Source organism: Podarcis melisellensis, assembly GCF_964234715.1.
Source record: "Podarcis melisellensis genome assembly, contig: HAP1_SCAFFOLD_393, whole genome shotgun sequence".
Taxonomy (NCBI): domain Eukaryota; kingdom Metazoa; phylum Chordata; class Lepidosauria; order Squamata; family Lacertidae; genus Podarcis; species Podarcis melisellensis.
Genome location: NW_028112830.1, coordinates 4,452 through 24,374, shown reverse-complemented (window position 1 = coordinate 24,374; position 19,923 = coordinate 4,452). Strand labels below are relative to the sequence as shown.

At 43.7% G+C, this 19,923-nt stretch overlaps 2 protein-coding genes across 2 annotated transcripts; both read left to right on the top strand.

The window, feature by feature from the left end:
- Positions 1-436: 436 nt before the first annotated feature.
- LOC309362476 (vomeronasal type-2 receptor 26-like) lies at positions 437-4,745 on the top strand (the record flags this gene model as incomplete). Its single annotated transcript, XM_081931830.1, has 4 exons — positions 437-1,244; positions 1,801-2,028; positions 3,106-3,232; positions 3,847-4,745. The coding sequence occupies exons 1-4, from the start codon at positions 453-455 to the stop codon at positions 4,743-4,745; spliced, it is 2,046 nt and encodes a 681-aa protein (XP_081787956.1). The 5' UTR covers positions 437-452.
- A 4,653-nt stretch (positions 4,746-9,398) lies between these two features.
- On the top strand, positions 9,399-18,882 carry LOC309362475 (vomeronasal type-2 receptor 26-like; the record flags this gene model as incomplete). The annotated part of the gene is made up of 5 exons (XM_081931829.1): positions 9,399-9,710; positions 10,621-11,475; positions 14,447-14,674; positions 15,422-15,548; positions 17,195-18,882. The coding sequence occupies 5 exons, from the start codon at positions 9,399-9,401 to the stop codon at positions 18,091-18,093; spliced, it is 2,421 nt and encodes an 806-aa protein (XP_081787955.1). The 3' UTR covers positions 18,094-18,882.
- Positions 18,883-19,923: the final 1,041 nt, after the last annotated feature.

Genomic DNA, 19,923 nt, shown 5'->3' with positions numbered 1-19,923 from the left:
GTTTCTGCAGAGCGTGTCTTGACCTTGTGGAAGGAGGGGGCTCTGACAAACTATCTTGAGAGTGAATGTCACTTGGCTGCTGTATTGTTTCTAAGAAATCTGACTCCTGTCTTTGTTCATTGCTACCTTGCTCTGGTTCTTCATCACCTATTATTTCCCAGGTCCTTTTTCCTTCTCAGGTGTGACCCGTCTCAAACCACCACACCATACCTCCCAGTTCCTTCTCTCTGGAAGATATTGGGGTGCTGCTTTCCACCACTCCTCCTATCTGCCCATTCCATGAAGGGCTTACTAAGCAGGTCCAAAGCACAATGGTTTAGTCATTGCTATCCACACATAATCAATGTTTCTACTGCATTAATGGGAATTAAGTATTCATTTCCTTCCAGCTCACTTATGGCTCCTTTGCCCCAGAGGATGCTGGTCAAAGCCAATCCACTCCCTTCTACCGGATGGTGCCCAATGAAGCCCATCAGTACACTGGGATTGTTGAGTTACTTCTGCACTTTGGATGGACGTGGGTTGGGTTGCTTGCTGCGGGTAGTGAGAGTGGAGAGAAATTTATGGAAATCCTGCAACCTCAGCTTTTCCAGAGAGGTATTTGCTTGGCCTTTTCAGAGAGAACTCCAAAAGGCTCATATTTTGAAGAGTATTATCACATGATTCCCCAGTGGCTCCAAGCCTATCTTGCTATTGCAGAAAGCAAAGCCAATGCTGTCATTGTCTATGGAGAAGCCAAGTCCATGGGTTTTTTGCAACTATGGCTAGCGGCAGCGGGTGCAGAAAACATGACATCTATGGAGAAGGTATGGATTATGACTGCTCAACTGGATTTCTCAGCAGTGGCCTTTCAAATGAGCCAGAGTATGCAACCATTTCATGGCTCCATATGCTTCACAGTGCACTCAAAGGAGGTGCAAGGATTCAAGACCCTTCTTCGCTCCCTCAATCCTTTCATGGAGGCTGAAGATGGTTTTCTTCAGCAGTTCTGGCTGCAGACATTCTACTGTTTCTTTTCCAAATCTAGTACTGAGTTCAGTGAACCCTGCACTGGACAGGAGAAGCTGGACAGCCTCCCCTCGTCTGGCTTTGAGATGAGCATGACTGGCCACAGCTACAGCATCTACAATGCTGTCTATGTTGTGGCACATGCCCTACATGATGCCATGTTCAGATCCAGGGCAAAAGACAGAGGAACTGTGAGAAGATGGAGAACGCAGCTTCAGAAATTGCAGCCTTGGCTGGTAATGTCTCTTTTGTTGTTGTTGTATATCTTTTAAGTTTTATTTCATTTTATATTGTTGATAAAGCAAAGACAACAATTTTAACAACAGTCAAAAATTGAAAGAAGAATAACCAAACTGTAAAATAGGCAGGTAGGACGTGTAGTTCCATGTGAGTTAAAGACTTTAAAGTCCACATTAAGTCCAATTTTATCAGATCACCAAGCATAGTTCCAGATTTGCCAGGTTTGTGGGGGGTTGTTTTTGAAAATGCTGGTTGTGCTGTATATGCCAAATCATATAAAATGTGTCTAGTCCTTGTCAAAATCTCAAATTATTTGTGATTATCTCTGTTATAGCTATATTCCAGAGTGAGCAGTACTAAGTGTCCAGCATTAGACTTTTGGGTTGCTATAGATCAAAATTTGCCGTTATTATTGCTATTGTTATTATTTTGTGATCATATGAAAACTTGTCTACTGCCTTGGAAGAGGCAATGGCACATTAAAAGGTGATGCTGAACCTAAGATAAGTTTGAGTTTTAAACAATTGTCCTCTTCCTGCCATCTCGATGCAGCTCCACCCATTTCTTAGGAGAGTCTCATTTAACAACAGTGCGGGAGAAGAAGTGTCTTTTAGTGAGAAGAGGGAATTAGAAGCTGGATTCGATATTACCAACTTGGTCACTTTCCCAAATAACTCCTTCATCAGAATGAAGGTTGGATGGATGAATTTGGATGCTCCCCCAGGAAAAGAGTTTTCCATCAATGAAGACAAAATGGTGTGGCACAGGAGTTTTGACCAGGTGGGGCATGATTTCAGGAAATTGCAACTCCAGTGTGTCCTCAATGTGATGCTTGCAACTTGGAAGCCTAGCTGAGACATGGATCCTGTATTTTTCCTCACTTGTTGTTTATGAAAACCTCTATGAATGTTGTGGGGCTCTGATGCCCTGGAGCAGGGCAGGACATAGTTCATTATTATATGCTTGTTTGTTTATTGCATTTTTAGTCCACCTTTCCTTTGCTTACTTCCCATTTTATCCTAACAACCAACAACCCTGTAAGGGAGTGTAGACTGAGAGCAGCAATGACTGGTCTAAGGTCACCCAATGAGTTTCATGGCCAAGTGGGGATTTGAACCCTGGTCTTCCACTTCCCTGTCTAGCACATTCTTTAAAGATTTCTAGGCCAGCAGAGTGTGACCTAAGCCTAATCTCCAACCAGCTTCTTTGGGGAGAAAGAAACGGGAGCTGAGCCTGGAGACAGACGAGGGAGACTTCTGCAGAGAATGCCTGGTTTGGAGGCTAGGAATTCTCAAGTTATAGTAGCAGAGGTCTGGCAGAGTCCAGCACTATCCTTGTTTTTGAGGCTGCTTAAGTTGTCTTAACAATTGTCTCTTGGCCCAGTGTATTTAGTCTGGGGTTCTCAGTCCCCAATATTTGTGCTTTTTCAGGTGGAAAAACAGAAGGAACCGGACAGTGTATACAGTAGCTGCTTATTTATATCGCTTAGGATGTCAAACATCCTTCCAACTCTATTTTAAATCCTTTTGAGTTTTATAAGAAATTAATTTTCCAAATAATAATAATATTAGTCTTCAGGTGAACTCCCTCCCTCCGTCCTTTTGATTTATATTTTTTTAAAAACACATTGAAATGGCCATAACGTCATTTTCAGAGTCACAAAAACATCTTCTGCCTCATTAGATGCCATTAATGGCTGCTGACAGCTCATTGCTTTCAAATTTCTCTTAATATTCAGCAGGCCATTTCTCCCATCCACTTGATCCCTTGCAGCCCAGAAAATGGAATTCAGGTTCTCCAAATGTCCATTATTTCTCCTATGCTAAACATTTCCTTATCGTTAATTAAAATTCACAGGTGCCACCCCTCTCTCAATGCAACAAAAATTGCCCTTCTGGTACTAGGAGAAAAAAGAAGGAAGGGGAGAAATTCTGCTGCTATGACTGTGCTCCATGTTCAGAAGGCAAGATTTCATACCAGAAAGGTAGGAGATAGTAGGTCGCTTCCCAATAACTCAGATTTCCTGTGAAGGGTCTGTGGCGGTGTGAAAGGTTTCACAGTTGCTGCTATTGATGGAGTTCTGATTTCCATGGTGATTGAAGTTCACAGATTTGGAGCTCTTCATTGCAACTAGCTGATGGCCCAGCAACGAGGCCCAGCTTTTCAAAGAGGTGCTTTGCAAGCCCGAATGATCAGATGATGGTTGGGGTTTACAAAGCACACTGTTACTTGCTTTACACCTAACATCAGAGATGACATCAGATATAGGGCTGGTAGGTGTAACTTGCTAAGATGGCCCCATGGGCCAAAGGTTTTCTATCACTGGATTACCTGGGTGGTGATGGAGATGAGTTGCAGCATTGCACCTGCAGGACAGGCCTCCTGGTGTCCAGGCCCACCTCCTTACTGTCCAGGCAAGCGACTGTGAGATCATTGTCTGGGGGAGGGGGGTCCACAGCCCTTTCTCCCCATGCTAGTCGCTCCTGTGTCTCAAAAAGATTGTCTCTTCCACATCCAACTGGTAAGTCCCATACTGGCAGGAGGAGGTATACCTACTCAGAAGTTGCAGCCTTAAAGGGAATCCTTTCTTCTTTTCAGACATGAATGACTGTGTCGGATGCTCAGAAGATCACTATCCAAACAGGAACCAAACACAATGCATTCCAAAGTTCATCAGCTTCTTGACTTTGGAAGAACCGCTTGGGATGAGCTTAGCGTTTGGCTCCGTATTCTCCTCTTTACTCACCATATTGTCCCTCGCCATCTTTATGAAGCATAAGGACACACCGATTGTCAGGGCCAATAATCGGAACCTGACCTATGTTCTCCTCCTGTCTCTCCTTCTCTGTTTTCTCTGCCCCCTCATCTTCCTCAGCCGACCAGACAGAGTGTCCTGCCTTGTCCGACAAATGGCTTTTGGTGTGGTTTTCACAGTGACTGTTTCTTGTGTGTTGGCCAAAACCATTACCGTTGTTCTGGCATTCATGGCCACCAAACCAGGTTCCAGAATGAGGAAATGGGTGGGGAAAAGACTGGCAGGCGCCATTGTGTTGACTTGTACTATTATCCAAGCTGGTATTTGCACTGTGTGGCTGGGAACCTCTCCCCCATTCCCCCATTTTGACAAGCACTCTGTGAGGGGAGAAATTATTCTGGAATGTAATGAAGGGTCAGCTGCCATGTTTTACTGTGTCTTAGGTTACACGGGCTTCCTGGCCATTGTCAGTTTTGTTGTAGCATTTTTAGCCAGGAAACTGCCTGACAGCTTTAATGAGGCCAAATTCATCACCTTCAGCATGTTGTTGTTTTGTAGTGTTTGGATCTCCTTTGTTCCTGTTTACCTGAGCTCCAAGGGAAAACACATGGTGGCTGTGGAGATCTTCTCCATCTTGGTCTCCAGTGCTGGTTTACTAGGTTCCATCTTTTTCCCCAAATGCTACATTATCATATTGAGGCCTGATCTGAATGACAAACAGCAGTTAATAAAGAAGAAATAGCAAAATATCCTGTTGTCACTCTTTTCTGTTACCCCAGAACATGGGTAATGATTTTGCTGCTGACTCCTTGATATAATTTCATTTTAATTGTTTATTGAACTTGCTATGTGCATTTAAAAAATCAGATGGTTCTCCCTCCCCCCTCCCCCCGAGATGTGGTCCCCACCTTTGGGAGCCCAAGGGCACAATTGGAAAACTGAGGAACTCTTGTGGACACAAAAAGCCACCAATTTCACAGAAGAAAGTGTGGAGATGCACAGAAACTCCACCTTCATCCTTTCTTGTATTATGAATCCATTGGTTTGGGTCCTACTCTCTGTAGCAAGAGACAAGCTTGTTGCATCTTCCATCTGACAGCCCTTGAGATATTTGAAGATGAGTATCATATCTCCTCCCAGTCTCCTTTTTCCAGGCTGAACATAGCCAGCTCCCTCAACCATTGCTCATAAGGCTTGATTTCCCACCCATCATCTTCCTGGCTGCCCTCCTCTGCACATGTTCAGCACACATTTTACCAGCCTCCTCATGAAAATATAATAGTGGACTTTGTCAAAAGCCTGACTGAACTCAAAATAGACTATGACCACAGCATTCTCCTGATCCACCACATTTGTAATGCCATAAAAAAGAAAAGAAATGAGATTGGTCTGGTATAAGAACAGGTCCAGGACAGAACCCTTTGGCACATCTGTGGCATCAGGAGATAATATCCCTATGCTATGAGGAGAAAATGAAAAGGAGGAAAATATCCCTCTTCCCAGAGAGAGTGACAGATGCCACATATACCTATTCTGAACTCAGAATTGTACATGCAGCTCTCTGCGTGTATGAAGAAGTACTTGAAGAAGAGCCAGGACAGAAATTCCATGGGAAACACCCATGCCAGCCCTGTTTTGATTTGCAGGTCCGATCCCACATCCCAGCCCCTCAAAGCAGCGTGGGGTTGGCAGGGCGTCAGGAGAATGTAATGGGCATGTGACCTTCCTGCTGCGTCCTCCTCATGTCACCCAACCAGCCTGTCATGGATGCTTTAGTTGTGATCCCTGCATTCCAGGAGATTGATGACCTTTGGGGGTTCCTTTGAAATCTACAATTCTCTGTTTATTTAGGTAAATATATATAGGGGCCCCAAAAAGGCCTGCAGACAGCGCCAAAGGACCGTATGTCCATCATCACAGCCATGCCTTGAAGTCACTCAGAGTCTGCTCACAATTGTTCCTTTCCAGTCAAACTCTACTAGTGGCTAGAATTCATCTTGCCCCCATGGGCTTACCTGCCCCATGCCTGGCCTCACATAACACCAGCTGATGGACATGTGAATGTGGTTTGGACCATGAGCCCAATGGAGAGGCTTGGTTGGCCTAACTGCTGCAGGTCAGAGGCCCATGTTGATTCCCAGCAAGGAGATTTCTCTACCTGCACAGACTCACTTGAGTGATTGACAACTTTTAGGGTTCTGGATTGTGTAAGAAAGTACAGTAAGTAGAGAAAGCTGCAGATGCTCTCTTCTGAGAACACAGTAGGTGATGAAACTGGCAGCAGGGATAAAATGGAGGGGAAGAGGCAACAGGCTTGTTCCTGCTCCCCCCTCATTACAATGCCTTGAAAACACTTGAAGGAGGCTGCTGAGGGATTATTCTGTGTGGATCATTGTCTCTGCTACTTCCAATGGACCAGCTGAGGCAAAGGGATCATTATTCTCTCCCCTGTTATTATCAATTACATGGTAATAATCTGCTTCTGATTAGACCGCCATAGACTTCCAGGAATTCAGTCTAAAAAGAATTAAATCCTCTCTGCCATCCCCAGCAAATGCTAAGGTGCTGCCGACTCGTTTAGTGAGCTTTCCCCTGGAGTTGGATCCTAGGTCTTGGGAATTTAGCTGGTGCATTCGTAGAGTGCCATTTAAGGCAAGCTGCTGTTTCTAATGCCAATGCTGATTAGATGTAAACAGGGAAATCTCAGTCTAGGAAAGTGCATTGTTCCTAGTATGGCAGTGTTGATGCTGTTAATCTTCTTGCTGCCTCAAATGGTGAATCTATCAAATGCCAATCGGAGCATCAGTCACCTCCATATCCCTCACAAGTACTATAAGCCAGGTGAGCTTATCATTGGTGCACTTGCTTCTCACATCCTGTCCTCTGTTGACTATGAAACCTTGAAACAATGGCCATCCATCCATCAGATTCTGAATCCATTGTAAGTATTTCAATTTTTCAATTCCCATGTGATATTAATACCTAAGTTAGCATGTGGGCTCAGAAATACTTCCTATTTATTTTTGCTATGGGGATTTATTACTTATAGCGAGGCGTGCAAAATATCCCCTCCTCTTACACAACATAGGATCAGTCTTAGACTTAACCCTCCCCTCCACCTGAATTTGAAGAACAGGAGTTTGAATTTGATAGCCTGCTTTACCACTACCCTAAGGAGTCTCAAAGCGGCTAACAATCTCTTATCCTTTCCTCCCCCATAACAAACACTCTGTGAGGTGAGTGGGGCTGAGAGACTTTAAAGAAGTGTGACTAGCCTAAAGTCACCCAGCAGCTGCATGTAGAGGAATGGAGAATCGAACCTGGTTCACCAGATTATGAGTCCACCGCTCTTAACCACTACACCACACTGGCTTAATGGAGAGGATGAGCCATAACCACGACCAGTTACATGGGTGTGATAATCTAGAGAGCCCAGCATTCTGATGTCAACAGGAAATGGGTGAATAGCCAGTAGGAACCATTAATCTACCTAGCTCAGGCCTGTCTACACAGAGTAGCAGTGGCTCTCCAGGATTTCAGACAGGGGTCTGCCCCAGCCCCACCTAAGCAGATGCTCCTGCATTGGGTTTTACAGAACCTTTAAAGAAAAAGTATACAGAGTAATTGTCAAAACATTATAGGCAACAGAAGGTTGCCTGGTACCGGGGGCAATAGCTTCATTGATGCATGGGAAAACGGGGGTGGTGCTCCAGAAACCTGCAACAGGGCAGCAAGCTACAAGAAGGAAGCAGCTGGAGGGAATGACTCCTAGTTTCTCTACAAAAAGGCACTAGCCTTTTAGGAAACAAGCAAGATGAATTGGAGCTTTTAATACAGGACTAATATGACCTAGAAAGTGAGTAGGCATTGCCTTGGAGTTCAAGATTTCTTTAACAGATTTGAGAACTGGGTTAACAAAATGAATTTCAATAGGGACAAATGTAAGGTTCTGCACTTAGGAAGGAAGTACCAACTTCACAAATAAAAGCTGACGGACACCTGGCTTACTAGGATCTCGCCATCTTAGTGGAACTTGAGCTTCACTTGAGTCAAAGGTGTGATGCAGTTTTTGGTGTCTGTGTTTAAACCAAATTCTTTATTGGTTTAATTAAATCTGCCTGTAAGCTGCCTTGTTGCTCCCTAGCACAGAAACACAGGGAACCTAAGTTTCCTTAAAAAGATTGACAAAAAATGGTACACAGCAAAATGCTTTGATGTCCAACTCTCATTGCAGTGTTGTACCAAAATACTATCAGCAAATTCTGGCCTTGGTGTTTGCAGTCAAGGAAATCAACAAGAATTCCAATCTATTACCTAATGTCACATTAGGATTCCACATCTTTGATAGTTACTTCAGTGAAAGGATGACCTACTGGGCCACTTTGGAGCTGCTCTCTACACACTACAAATTCGTACCCAACTACCAGTGTGACAAAAAGAAAAATCTGATGGCAGTCATTGGTGGACTTGACTTTGAGATTTCCCTCCACATGGCAGCCATCTTAGGTGTCTACAAGATTCCCCAGGTAAGAGTCAAACATGGTGACTTCCCCTCATTCTTCTTTCCTCTGTCTTGTTGAGAAAAGTTCTGCATTCCATAATAGCCCTCTTGACAATTTCAGATTGTATTCAATAAAAACTTTCATTTGCCTTCATCCATTTCCCAGCCTTTGCATCTTCTTCAGAGGGTATGAATGGAGCATTTGTCTACCTAGCTCAGGGGTGTGCCCCTGCCCCACCTGTATGCTAAGCAGATGCTCTACCATTGGGTTTTACAGAATCTTCACAGAAAAGGTACACAGAGTAACTGTCAAAACATTACAGGCAACAGAAGGTTGCCTGGTACCGGACTTCATTGATGCATGGGAGAATGAGGTGGGGCTTCAGAAACCTGCAAAGGGCAACAAACTACAAGAAGGACGCAGCTGGAGAGAATGACCCCTGGTTTCAGTTGTCTCTAAACAAGGGCACAGAGCATGGAAAAAAGCAAGATGTATTGGAGCATTTAATACAGGATAGCAAATATGACCTAGAAGGCGAGAAGACATTGCCTCAGGGTTCAAGATTTCTTTAACAGATTGGAGAACTGGGTTAACAAATGAATTTGAATAGGGATAAATGTAAAGTTCTGCACTTAGGCAGGAAGTAGCAACTTCACAAATATAAGCTGTAGGACACCTGGCTTACTAGGATCTAGCCATCTTAGTGGAACTTGAGCTTCACTTGTGTGAACAGTGCGATACAGTTTTTGCTGTGTGTGTATTTAAACCAAATTCTTTATTGGTTTAATTAAATCTGCCTGTAAGCTGCCTTGTTGCTCCCTAGCACAGAAAGACATGGAACCTAGGTTTCCTTAAACAGATTGACCAAAAATGGTACACAGCAAAACGCTTTGATGTCCAACTCTCATTGCAGTGTTGTACCAAAATACTATCAGCAAATTCTGGCCTTGGTGTTTGCAGTCAAGGAAATCAACAAGAATTCCAATATATTACCTAATGTCACATTAGGATTCCACATCTTTGATAGTTACTTCAGTGAAAGGATGACCTACTGGGCCACTTTGGAGCTGGTCTCTACACACTACAGATTTGTACCCAACTACCAGTGCGACAAACAGAAAAATCTGATGGCTGTCATTGGGGGACTTGACTTTGAGTTTTCCCTCCGCATGGCAGCCATCTTAGGTGTCTACAAGATTCCCCAGGTAAGAGTCAAACATGGTGACTTCCCCTCATTCTTCTTTCCTCTGTCTTGTTGAGAAAAATTTTGCATTCCATAATAGCCCTCTTGACAATTTCAGATTGTATTCAGTAAAAGCTTTCATCCGCCTTCATCCATTTCCCAAAGTGTGCATGTTCTTCACAGGGTATGAATGGAACATTTTGCAGATACAGTTGTACACACCTAGTCTATGTATGCGAACAGCTTGGTCTGCCGGCCTCAGGTAGACTCCAACCAGGATGCATTACGGAGGCTGCTCATCAGTTGCTTGTACATTACCTTAATTGATTTGACCTGGAGACTTTGGGGCTGTCACTGCTGTCGTCAACAGCTCACTGATTATCTACCTAGTTAAATCAGAGACACAGAGAGAGCTTTTCTATTCTTTTCCTTTAATTCACAGGAAGACATAAAAGTACACTCTTGAGCTGCCACCAAACCAGCCATTGCTTCCTAGAAATCAGACCCCTCCTGCTGCCTATGGTGGCTGCTAAGAACAATTCTCTTTTGGGTTCTGCAGAGCATGTCTGGTCCTTCTGGAAGGAGGAGGCTCTGAGAAACTCTGCTGAGAGAGAATGCCACTTGGCTGCTGTACTGTTTCTAAGAAATCTGACTCCTGTCTCTGTTCACTGCTACCTTGCTCTGGATCTTCATCACCTATTATTTCCCAGGTCCTTTTTCCTTCTTGGGTGTGACCCGTCTCAAACCACTACATCATACTCTCCTCCCTTCCTTCTCTCTGGAATGTTATTGGGGTACCACTCCTTCTCATCTGCCCATTCCCTGACGGGCTTCCTAAGACAGTGGGTCCAAAGCACAATTGTTTTATCATTGCTATCCACACATTATCAATGTTTCTACTGCATTAATAGGAAATGTCTGTTTCCTTCTAGCTCACTTATGGCTCCTTTGCCCCAGAGGATGCTGGTCAAAGCCAATCCACTCCCTTCTACCGGATGGTGCCCAATGAAGCCCATCAGTATACGGGGATTGTTGAGTTACTTTTGCACTTTGGATGGACGTGGGTTGGGTTGTTTGCGTTGGATAGTGAGAGTGGAGAGAAGTTTATGGAAATCCTGCAAACTGTGCTTTTCCAGAGAGGCATTTGCTTGGCCTTTGCAGAGAGAACTCCAAAAGGCTCATATTTTGAAGAGTATTATGACACGATTCCCCAGTGGCTCCAAGCCTATCATGATATTGCAAAAAGCAAAGCCAATGCTGTCATTGTCTATGGAGAAGCCAAGTCCTTCTGTTTTTTGCAACTATGGCTAGCAGCCGGGGGTGCAGAAAATGTGACATCTATGGAGAAGGTATGGATTATGAGTGCTCATCTGGATTTCTCAGCAGTGGCCTTTCAAACGAGCCAGAGTATGCAACCATTTCATGGCTCCATATGCTTCACAGTGCACTCAAAGGAGGTGCAAGGTTTCAAGACCCTTCTTCGCTCCTTAAATCCTTTCATGGCAGGTGAAGATGGTTTTCTTCAGCAGTTCTGGCTGCAGACATTCTACTGTTTCTTTTCCAAATCCAGTACTGAGTTCAGTGAACCCTGCACTGGACAGGAGAAGCTGGACAGCCTTCCCTCATCTGGCTTTGAGATGAGCATGACTGGCCACAGCTACAGCATCTACAATGCTGCTTATGTTGTGGCACATGCTCTGCATGATGCCATGTACAGATCCAGGGCAAAAGACAGAGGAATTGTGAGAAGATGGAGACCGCAGCTTCAGAAATTGCAGCCGTGGCAGGTAATGGCTCTTTTGTTGTTGTTGTATATCTTTTTATTATTATTTCATTTTATATTGTTGATAAAGCAAAGACAAACTGTCAGGGAACTGCCATCGGCTCAGGGGCAAGAGGGGAAAAGCCGAATGGATTACAGAGAGCCCCCAAAGATTGTGGGAAGCAGCACTTCCTCATCAGAAGAAGGTAGCCACGTCTCTAGTGGAGAGGAGATGCAGGGCTTGGAGGAGGTGAGGCGGTGCCAGGACCCCTTGCCTGAGCAAAGTGGGGAGGAGAGAGGTCCTCCATTACCCACGCCTTCCTTGTGCAGTAGGCGTCCGCGCAGAGAGGGGAGGCGCAGACTGGGCGTCAAGAAACTACTCTGCTGGGGAAGGTTTAAGGACCGCCCACTCTCAGATTCTGCCAGTGAATGAGCAAGACACGGAATAGAGGCGCTCTGCTTTCCAAAGGTAAGAAAGCTTTAAAACAGACTATTTCAGCATATTGCCTGATTGCTCTTGAGCAACCAACCTATACCTCTAACAACAACATTTTTAACAACAGGCAAAAATTGAAAGAGGAATAACCAAACTGTAAAATAGGCAGGTAGGATGTGTAGTTGCACATTGAAGCTGCTGAAGAAAGAATAGAGTGTTTTGCTAGAATGGGAAACAAAAGATGAGGAGGTCAAATCGGTCATGATCAAATGGGCACAAGATAGAGCACATAATATACAATTTGAGGACTGGGGAAAATTGTGGAAAGTAAATTTGAAATCTACAGATTGTTCTCTTTTGAAAGAAAATTATATGAAAATAACGTATAGATGGTATATTACACCAGTACAGATATCAAAAATGTATAAAACCGGGTCAAACATATGTTGGAAATGTAAAGAAAAAGAACGGACTTTTTAACATATTTTGTGGGAATGTAGAGAAGTTCAAAAAAAAAAAAGTGAAATGATATACAATGAATTGAAAAAAAATGTTTAAAATGACATTTGTAAAAAAAACAAACCCAGGAGGATTTTTTGTTAGGGATTGTAGGACAAGACCTGCCAAGAAAAACAAAGACTTTATTTCTGTATGCTACAACAGTGGCAAGAGTCTTGATAGCACAAGGATGGAAGAATGAGGAAATCCCAATGAAAGAAAAGGCAAGAAAAATTGATGAGCTATGCAGAGTTGGCTAAATGCAACTTTAAGGAAGAATGGGAACTTTTTACAAATTATCTAAAAAGACAAGAAAATGAACTGGACCCCTTGGCAGGTTTTGAATAAACATACACAAATTTATTGGTTGATAACATGATAGATCTATAAGGCAAGGATATGTATAATTTTATAACATGCAGAGAATAATATGTGCAGAGAAATCAGACAGAGGAGCTGAGGGAAGTCCCTGGTTGGGGGGGGGGGGAGGGATGGAAGGCGGTGGGAAAAAGGGGGAAAAATAATGTATATGATTATATGGAATGATAATTTATGTTGAAATTGCTTAATAAAAATATTTTTAAAAAGAATGTGTAGTTGCACATGAGTTAAATACTTTAAAGTCCAAATTAAGTCCAATTTTATCAGATCACTAAGCATAGTTCCAGATTTGCCAGGGTGTTCTGAAAATGTTGGTTCTGCTGTACAGTATATGCTATTTAGATTATGTTGCCTGGTCTACACGATGCCATGTACAGATTCAGGGTAAAAGACAGGAATGGTGAGAGGTGGGAGGTGGTTGCACAGTGGTACCTCTGTTACGAATGCTTTTGGTTACGAATGCTTTAGGTTACGAACTCTGCTAATCCAGAAGTAGCTGCTCCTGCTTGTGAACTTTGCCCCAGGATGCGAATGGAAATTGTGCTCCTCCTCTTTCATTAGTGAAAGGATAAGAATGGGATAAGAAGGGTTTCAGCTTAAGAACGGAAGTTCGTAACCAGAGGTACCATAGTAACCTTGCTCTGAGCCAGCCACATAGATAAGGAAGGATGGGAATATCTGCTGGTCTTGGCATCGCCACAGCCCTAGAAGAGTAGAAAGGGCTGTGTTGGAGAAGATGGGACAATCTCACCTTTGAACCATCCCAGGAAGATACCAGTGTTTTGGACTTGATCAGGAAACCGTCCTGTCAGGTTGCCAGCTGTCAGAGATCCCAGCAGCAGTGGGACATGTCGGGCCTTATCAGGAATCTGTGTGGGACAGCTCTTTTTCAGAAGCCGAAGAGGCGAATTGCTGAGCTTTGTTCTGTAAATCATAGCTACTTTGCTTATCTGGGATGTTATTCTACAAACTATATATGTTATTTAGCTATTATATTCTACATTATTAGCTTTATAAAAAGGTAAAGGACCCCTGACAGTTAAGTCCAGTCGCGAATGACTCTGGGGTTGTGGTGCTCATCTCACTTTACTGGCTGAGGGAGCTGACATTTGTACGCAGACAGTTTTTCCAGGTCATGTGGCCAGCATGACTAAGCCGCGTCTGGTGAAACCAGAGCAGCGCACGGAAACGCCGTTTACCTTCCCACCGGAGTGGTACCTATTTATCTACTTGCACTTTGACATGCTTTCGAACTGCTAGGTGGGCAGGAGCAGGGACCGAGTAACGGGAGCTCACCCTGTTGCGGGGATTCAAACCGCCGACCTTCTGATCGGCACGTCCTAGGCTCTGTGGTTTAGACTACAGCGCCACTCGCGTCCCACATTAGCTTTATACTTCATATTAATTATTAGATTCAGTTACCAAATAATAAAAAGATCCTTCTTATATCCAATAGCTTGTCTGCCCTTCCATTCACTGACATCCAAGGAACCCTTTGGTTTCTTGGTGCTTTCCATGGCTGGGTGACCACTAGGTGCTAGACAAGTGAAGAAATGGCCATTATTGCTATTATATTTTATGAAATTCTACACACCGCAGTTTAGAGGCAATTGTAATCTAAAAAACAATGCATAAAATTAGAGTTTTAAACGATTGTCCTTTTGGTTCCATTTCAATGCAGCTCCAGCCATTTCTTAGGAGCATCTCATTTAACAACAGTGCGGGAGAAGAAGTGTCTTTCAATGAGAATCAGGAATTAGAAACTGGATTTGATATTACCAACTTGGTCACTTTCCCAAATAACTCCTTCATCAGAATGAAGGTTGGATGGATGAATTTAGATGCTCCACCAGGAAAAGAGTTTTCCATCAATGAAGACAAAATGGTGTGGCACAGGAGTTTTGACCAGGTGGGGAATATTTCAGCAAATCACAACCTAGAAGTGTCCTAAATTAATGTCATTGCGGCATAGTTGGGGTTTGGATCCTGTGTACTTTTGCACTTACTTCTTACGCAGGCTTGCACAAATGTAGTGAAGCTATCAACTAGATAGGGACGTTATCTTTTGTTCCAGTGCTAAAGAGAATTATTTAAAGATTTGGTGATGAGTTGAGTGGTATCTAAGTCTAACCTGCAGAAAACCTCTTTAGAAAGCAGGCAAGGGGAGCTGGGCCTGCCGATAGACAGGCCGACCTCAGGAGAAAACACTTGGCTGGTTAGGGATAATAATGTTAAAACATGAATGGATCAGAAATTGTACAGCTTCTTCCTTAAATTACACTTAGTCATCTAAAACTGTTCCTTTTAACTGCAGGTTAAAACTCTGGTAAGTTTGCAAAAATGTATTTTTCCAAGCAATTTGGTCATTAAAGTTACTATTCATATCTAATCTCTCCCTTTCAAAAAAGATTCTTCTTGAAATGGCCATAACTTCAACTGGGATATAAAGACATATTTAGTCACATTAGTAACAGATGCCATTATGGCTCTTAGTCTGCAGTAAAATGCATTTGCATTCAAAATATTCTTAGTATTCAGTGTGCCATTTCTCTGATTCACTTAATTGCTCTTGGCCCAGAAAATGGAATTCAGCTTTTCCAAAAGCCAATCATTTTCTGTGCACTTAACTGCTTTCATACTTAATTCAAATTGGCAGGTGCCGCCCCCCTCCCTTTGCAACAAAAAATGCCCTCCTGGTTCCAGCAGAAAGAAGAAGGAGGGGGAGAAATTCTGCTGCTATGACTGCGCCCCATGTCCTGAAGGCAAGATTTCATTTCAGAATGGTATGAGGCACTATATACACCTCGTATTTTTTTGCTCTCAACTGTGCAGTTCCTCACCACAATCAGCCAGTGATCAGGTTTGCAAAGGGACACAGCACTTGGAAAGAGACTCAACCATCAACTAATCACCAGGGCTTGCAAAGTACAGTTTTAACTGCCCTACTCCTAACATCCTAGGTGTGATTTGTCCTAAAAAGCATGATGGGCAAGAAGTTCCCTAGCATTAGATTGCCTGGACAGCGATGGGGGGGGGGAGTGGAGATTTGCTCTGCCAATGCACCTGTAGAGCACAGGTCTCCCACAGCCCTGCCCTGCCCCCTCACCATCCAGCTAAGCAGCCGAGATCTTGCGGTCAGGAAGGGAGCTCAAGGACACGGCCTTCCCATGCAGCTCACTCCTGAGGAACAACTCTAATACAGCCAGGTTGTGTATATATTATAAAAATAGAATAAATTTTGATGATACGCACTGTCGAGACTCTTTATGTTCAAAACAGTTTGACTTTCATAATCATATAACTGAGAAGAACATATCTACAATCTCATACATATTTCACATTGTTCCTTATAGTGAGTAAAAGTTTCTCTGTATTAACATCTTGGGATCCTCTTTTCAGCAGTCATTCTCTCTTTCTCTCTCTCTCTCTCTCTCTCTCTCTCTCTCTCTCTCTCTCTCTCTCTCTCTCTCTCTCTCTCTCTCTCTCTCTCTCTCTCTCTCTCACACACACGTGAAAAAACGACAGTTACTCGAATAGTAGTCACAACAGAATGGAATGCCTCTCTCATGTGATTCACAGTCAGCCAATCAAACGAGAGAGCTACTGCTAAAGGAAAACACGCAAACAACAATTCAACATAAGCAAACATTCCCATTTCACGAAATCAAACCCTTATCCTTAATAGATGAGTCCCTTACTGCTTGTAGTATAAGTAGCTCTCATATACAGACCCCTCACCTGCGATATTCCCCTCAGACAGACATGGCTCAGGAGGCCCTGACCCAGCTCACTGGATCCCTCTTTGGCACTTTCAGCTAGCAACTCCTCAAACCTCTCCCACCCTCATCCTGATCCAACCACCCCTCCAGGACATGTTCTCAGTGCTCATGAAAGTAAGAAGCAGCAATACTCTGCTGTCAGGAGGGGCCTGCAGAGCACCAACCTCCCACACCAACCACTCCTGTGTTTGGCTAGGGACACCTCTCATACATCCAAGTTGAGTTACTGCACAAGTAAAGCTAAAGGTAAAGGGACCCCTGACCATTAGGTCCAGTTGTGGCTGACTCTGGGGTTGAGGCACTCATCTCGCTTTACTGGCCGAAGGAGCCGGCGTACAGTTTCTGGGTCATGTGGCCAGCATGACTAAGCCGCTTCTGGCGAACCAGAGCAGCGCACGGAAACGCCGTTTACCTTCCCGCCAGAGCGGTACCTATTTATCCACTTGCACTTTGACGTGCTTTTGAACTGCTAGGTTGGCAGCAGCAAGGACTGAGCAACGGGAGCTCACCCCGTCGCGGGGATTCGAACCGCCGACCTTCTGATTGGCAAGTCCTAGGCTCTGTGGTTTAACCCACAGCCCATGTCCCACTGCACAAGTAGCTGCCCTCAAATATACTTGATTAACATTCAATTCTTTGTTTTCCCCCAGACATGAATGACTGTGTCGGATGCTCAGAAGGTCACTATCCAAACAAAGACCAAACACAGTGTATTCCGAAGACAATAAGCTTCTTGACGTTTGAAGAACCTTTGGGGATGAGCTTAGCTTTCCTCTCTGCCTTTTTCTCACTGCTCACAATACTGGTCCTAGTCATTTTCATTACACATCAGAACACACCACTCGTCAGGGCCAACAACCGGAATCTGACTTACATGCTGCTCACCTCTCTTCTGCTCTGCTTTCTCTGCCCCTTCATCTTCATCAGCCCCCCGAGCACAGTGACTTGCCTTCTTCGACAAGTGACTTTTGGTATCATTTTCACAGTGACTGTTTCTTGTGTGTTGGCCAAAACCATCACTGTGGTTCTGGCCTTTGGGGCCACCAAACCAGGATCCAGAATGAGGAAATGGGTGGGGAAAAGACTGGCAAGCACCACTGTGCTTTTTTGTTCCCTTATCCAAATTGGTATTTGTGCTGTGTGGTTAGGAACGTCTCCACCTTTCCCCAATTCTGACTCGCACTCTGTGATGGACAAAATAATACTGGACTGTAATGAAGGGTCGGTTGTCATGTTTTACTGTGTCCTGGGCTACATGGGCTTCCTTGCCTTTGTCAGTTTTGTTGTAGCATTTTTAGCCAGGAAACTGCCTGACAGCTTTAATGAGGCCAAATTCATCACCTTCAGCATGTTGTTGTTTTGTAGTGTTTGGATCTCCTTTGTTCCAGTGTACCTGAGCACCAAGGGGAAATACATGGTGGCTGTGGAGATCTTCTCCATCTTGGCCTCCAGTGCTGGGATATTAGGTTTCATCTTTTCCCCCAAATGCTACATCATTGTGTTAAGACCTGATCTAAATGACAAACAGCAGTTAATAAGGAGGAAATAGTAGTATATCCCACTGCCAGTCTTTTCTTTCAGACTACTCTATAGTTAATATTCATATGCTCTCCATCATACAGTTATTTGTATTAATTGGTTTGTACCATTTTTGTTGTCAGCGGTGTCCTCTTTGAGATATCAGACCATTAAAGTCTAGGAATTATCCATGTACTGAAACTACAAATTGGCACTGCTACAGGTGCCACATAGTACCCCTTCATTTCATAGTAGATACGCCCCTGTATAAAACTTCCTACTTTCAAACCGAACCTGCCTTCCCCTAGTTTGTTTTGGTGTAATAGTCAGTAAGCTAAAAATGGGAGGTTCATGCAGGAAAGTTTAGAGGACAGATAATGCATATTCTATGGTCACATGAAGCATTCCTTCTTTGAAAAAAGACAGTCTCACTGTTCTGTTCTTTTCATATTCTTTGTGGTTTACTTTGTGTGCCCTTTGTGTGTCGTCTCAGGAATTGACAGAGATGGCTTTTCACGAAACAACACAAAACATGTTTTTCTCCATTCTTCTTATCTTCCCAGCAATAACAGCACCTAGTTATTATCTCATTGGTAATTATCACACTTGTCATCATTGAATCTCCTTTGGATAAGGTCCTCATAGATTTCGACTGAATACTAGTCAAAGACAAGTATTAAAGAATCCCTTCCTGCCATTTCAAACAATGGGGAGGGCAGAGGAGGAGGCAGGATTTCCACTTTTCACCTGGAGAGTTGTAAGACAGTCTTTTAATCTGTGGATTGGTGGAATGACATGGCATTTGTGTGAGGGGAAAAGATTCTAGTGAGGTTGGTTCTGAAGCTAACAGGCATGTTCTCAATGGAAGTAAAGGTGTGTGACTAGAAGGAACATTTGCCTCAGTATGCTGCTGATTATTGTGTCCATCCTCTCCTTTCTGCCACATGTGGTGTGCAAACATAACACACGTTGCACCACCAATCATTCGCTCAGGATTCCCCATGAATTCTATCAGCCTGGTGACTTTATACTTGGTGGACTTGCTTCTCATATCTTTGGCTCTTTTGCTAAAGAAGACTTCAGAGAAATCCTTATCACCCAACAAGTCCGTACTTTCTTGTAAGTAGTAATCAAGTACACATCAAGGAATCATTCGATTCTGATTCCCCATTCCTAATATTGCTTACTCAGAAACAAGCCCCCCTGATTTCAGTGGGATTCCTCCTCCCCCAGCAGAGGTAGGAATAAGAATTAGGTGCTAAGCTGAGGAAGGGAAATGGTGATCTGAAACTGCTAGTAAGATGAGATAGCTTGGACTTGCTGATCAGTTTTGTTCCCCCATTTCCTCCCTCCTCTTCACAATTCTCTTCCAGGCAGTGCTTCATTAGAGGAGCAAAGGTTTAGTCTTACTTGGAAATCTGAGCTTCCGCTGTGGAAGCCCTTCTTGAAATGAGGGGCTTCTGAATGCACTGAAGAGCCAAAGAGGTAAGAGAAAGCAGGGTCCCCAAACAGGTGCAAACACCAGTCACTTTCAGATGACTTCTTTATTTAGCATTCATCCATATTAGACAGTGTTGGCTTTTTAATGAGCACTCATTCTGATTTGTTTGTGTGAAGCTTCAATGATGTGTGAAGCTTGCATTGTCCCACACTTCGCACTGAATTTCCTCATAGGTGTTAGAATCACAACCCAAAACATTGGCAACCTGGAAGCACCCTCGGAGAAGTAATCAACATCCAACTGTTGAAAGCTTCCAGTACCCACCACCAGGCAGGAGGGGAGATATAGGGGATGGGGGAGGTGACAGGATACTCCCCAAAGTGCAAGTGGTAAAATAGCTCTCTGGCTTCACTTTGAGTT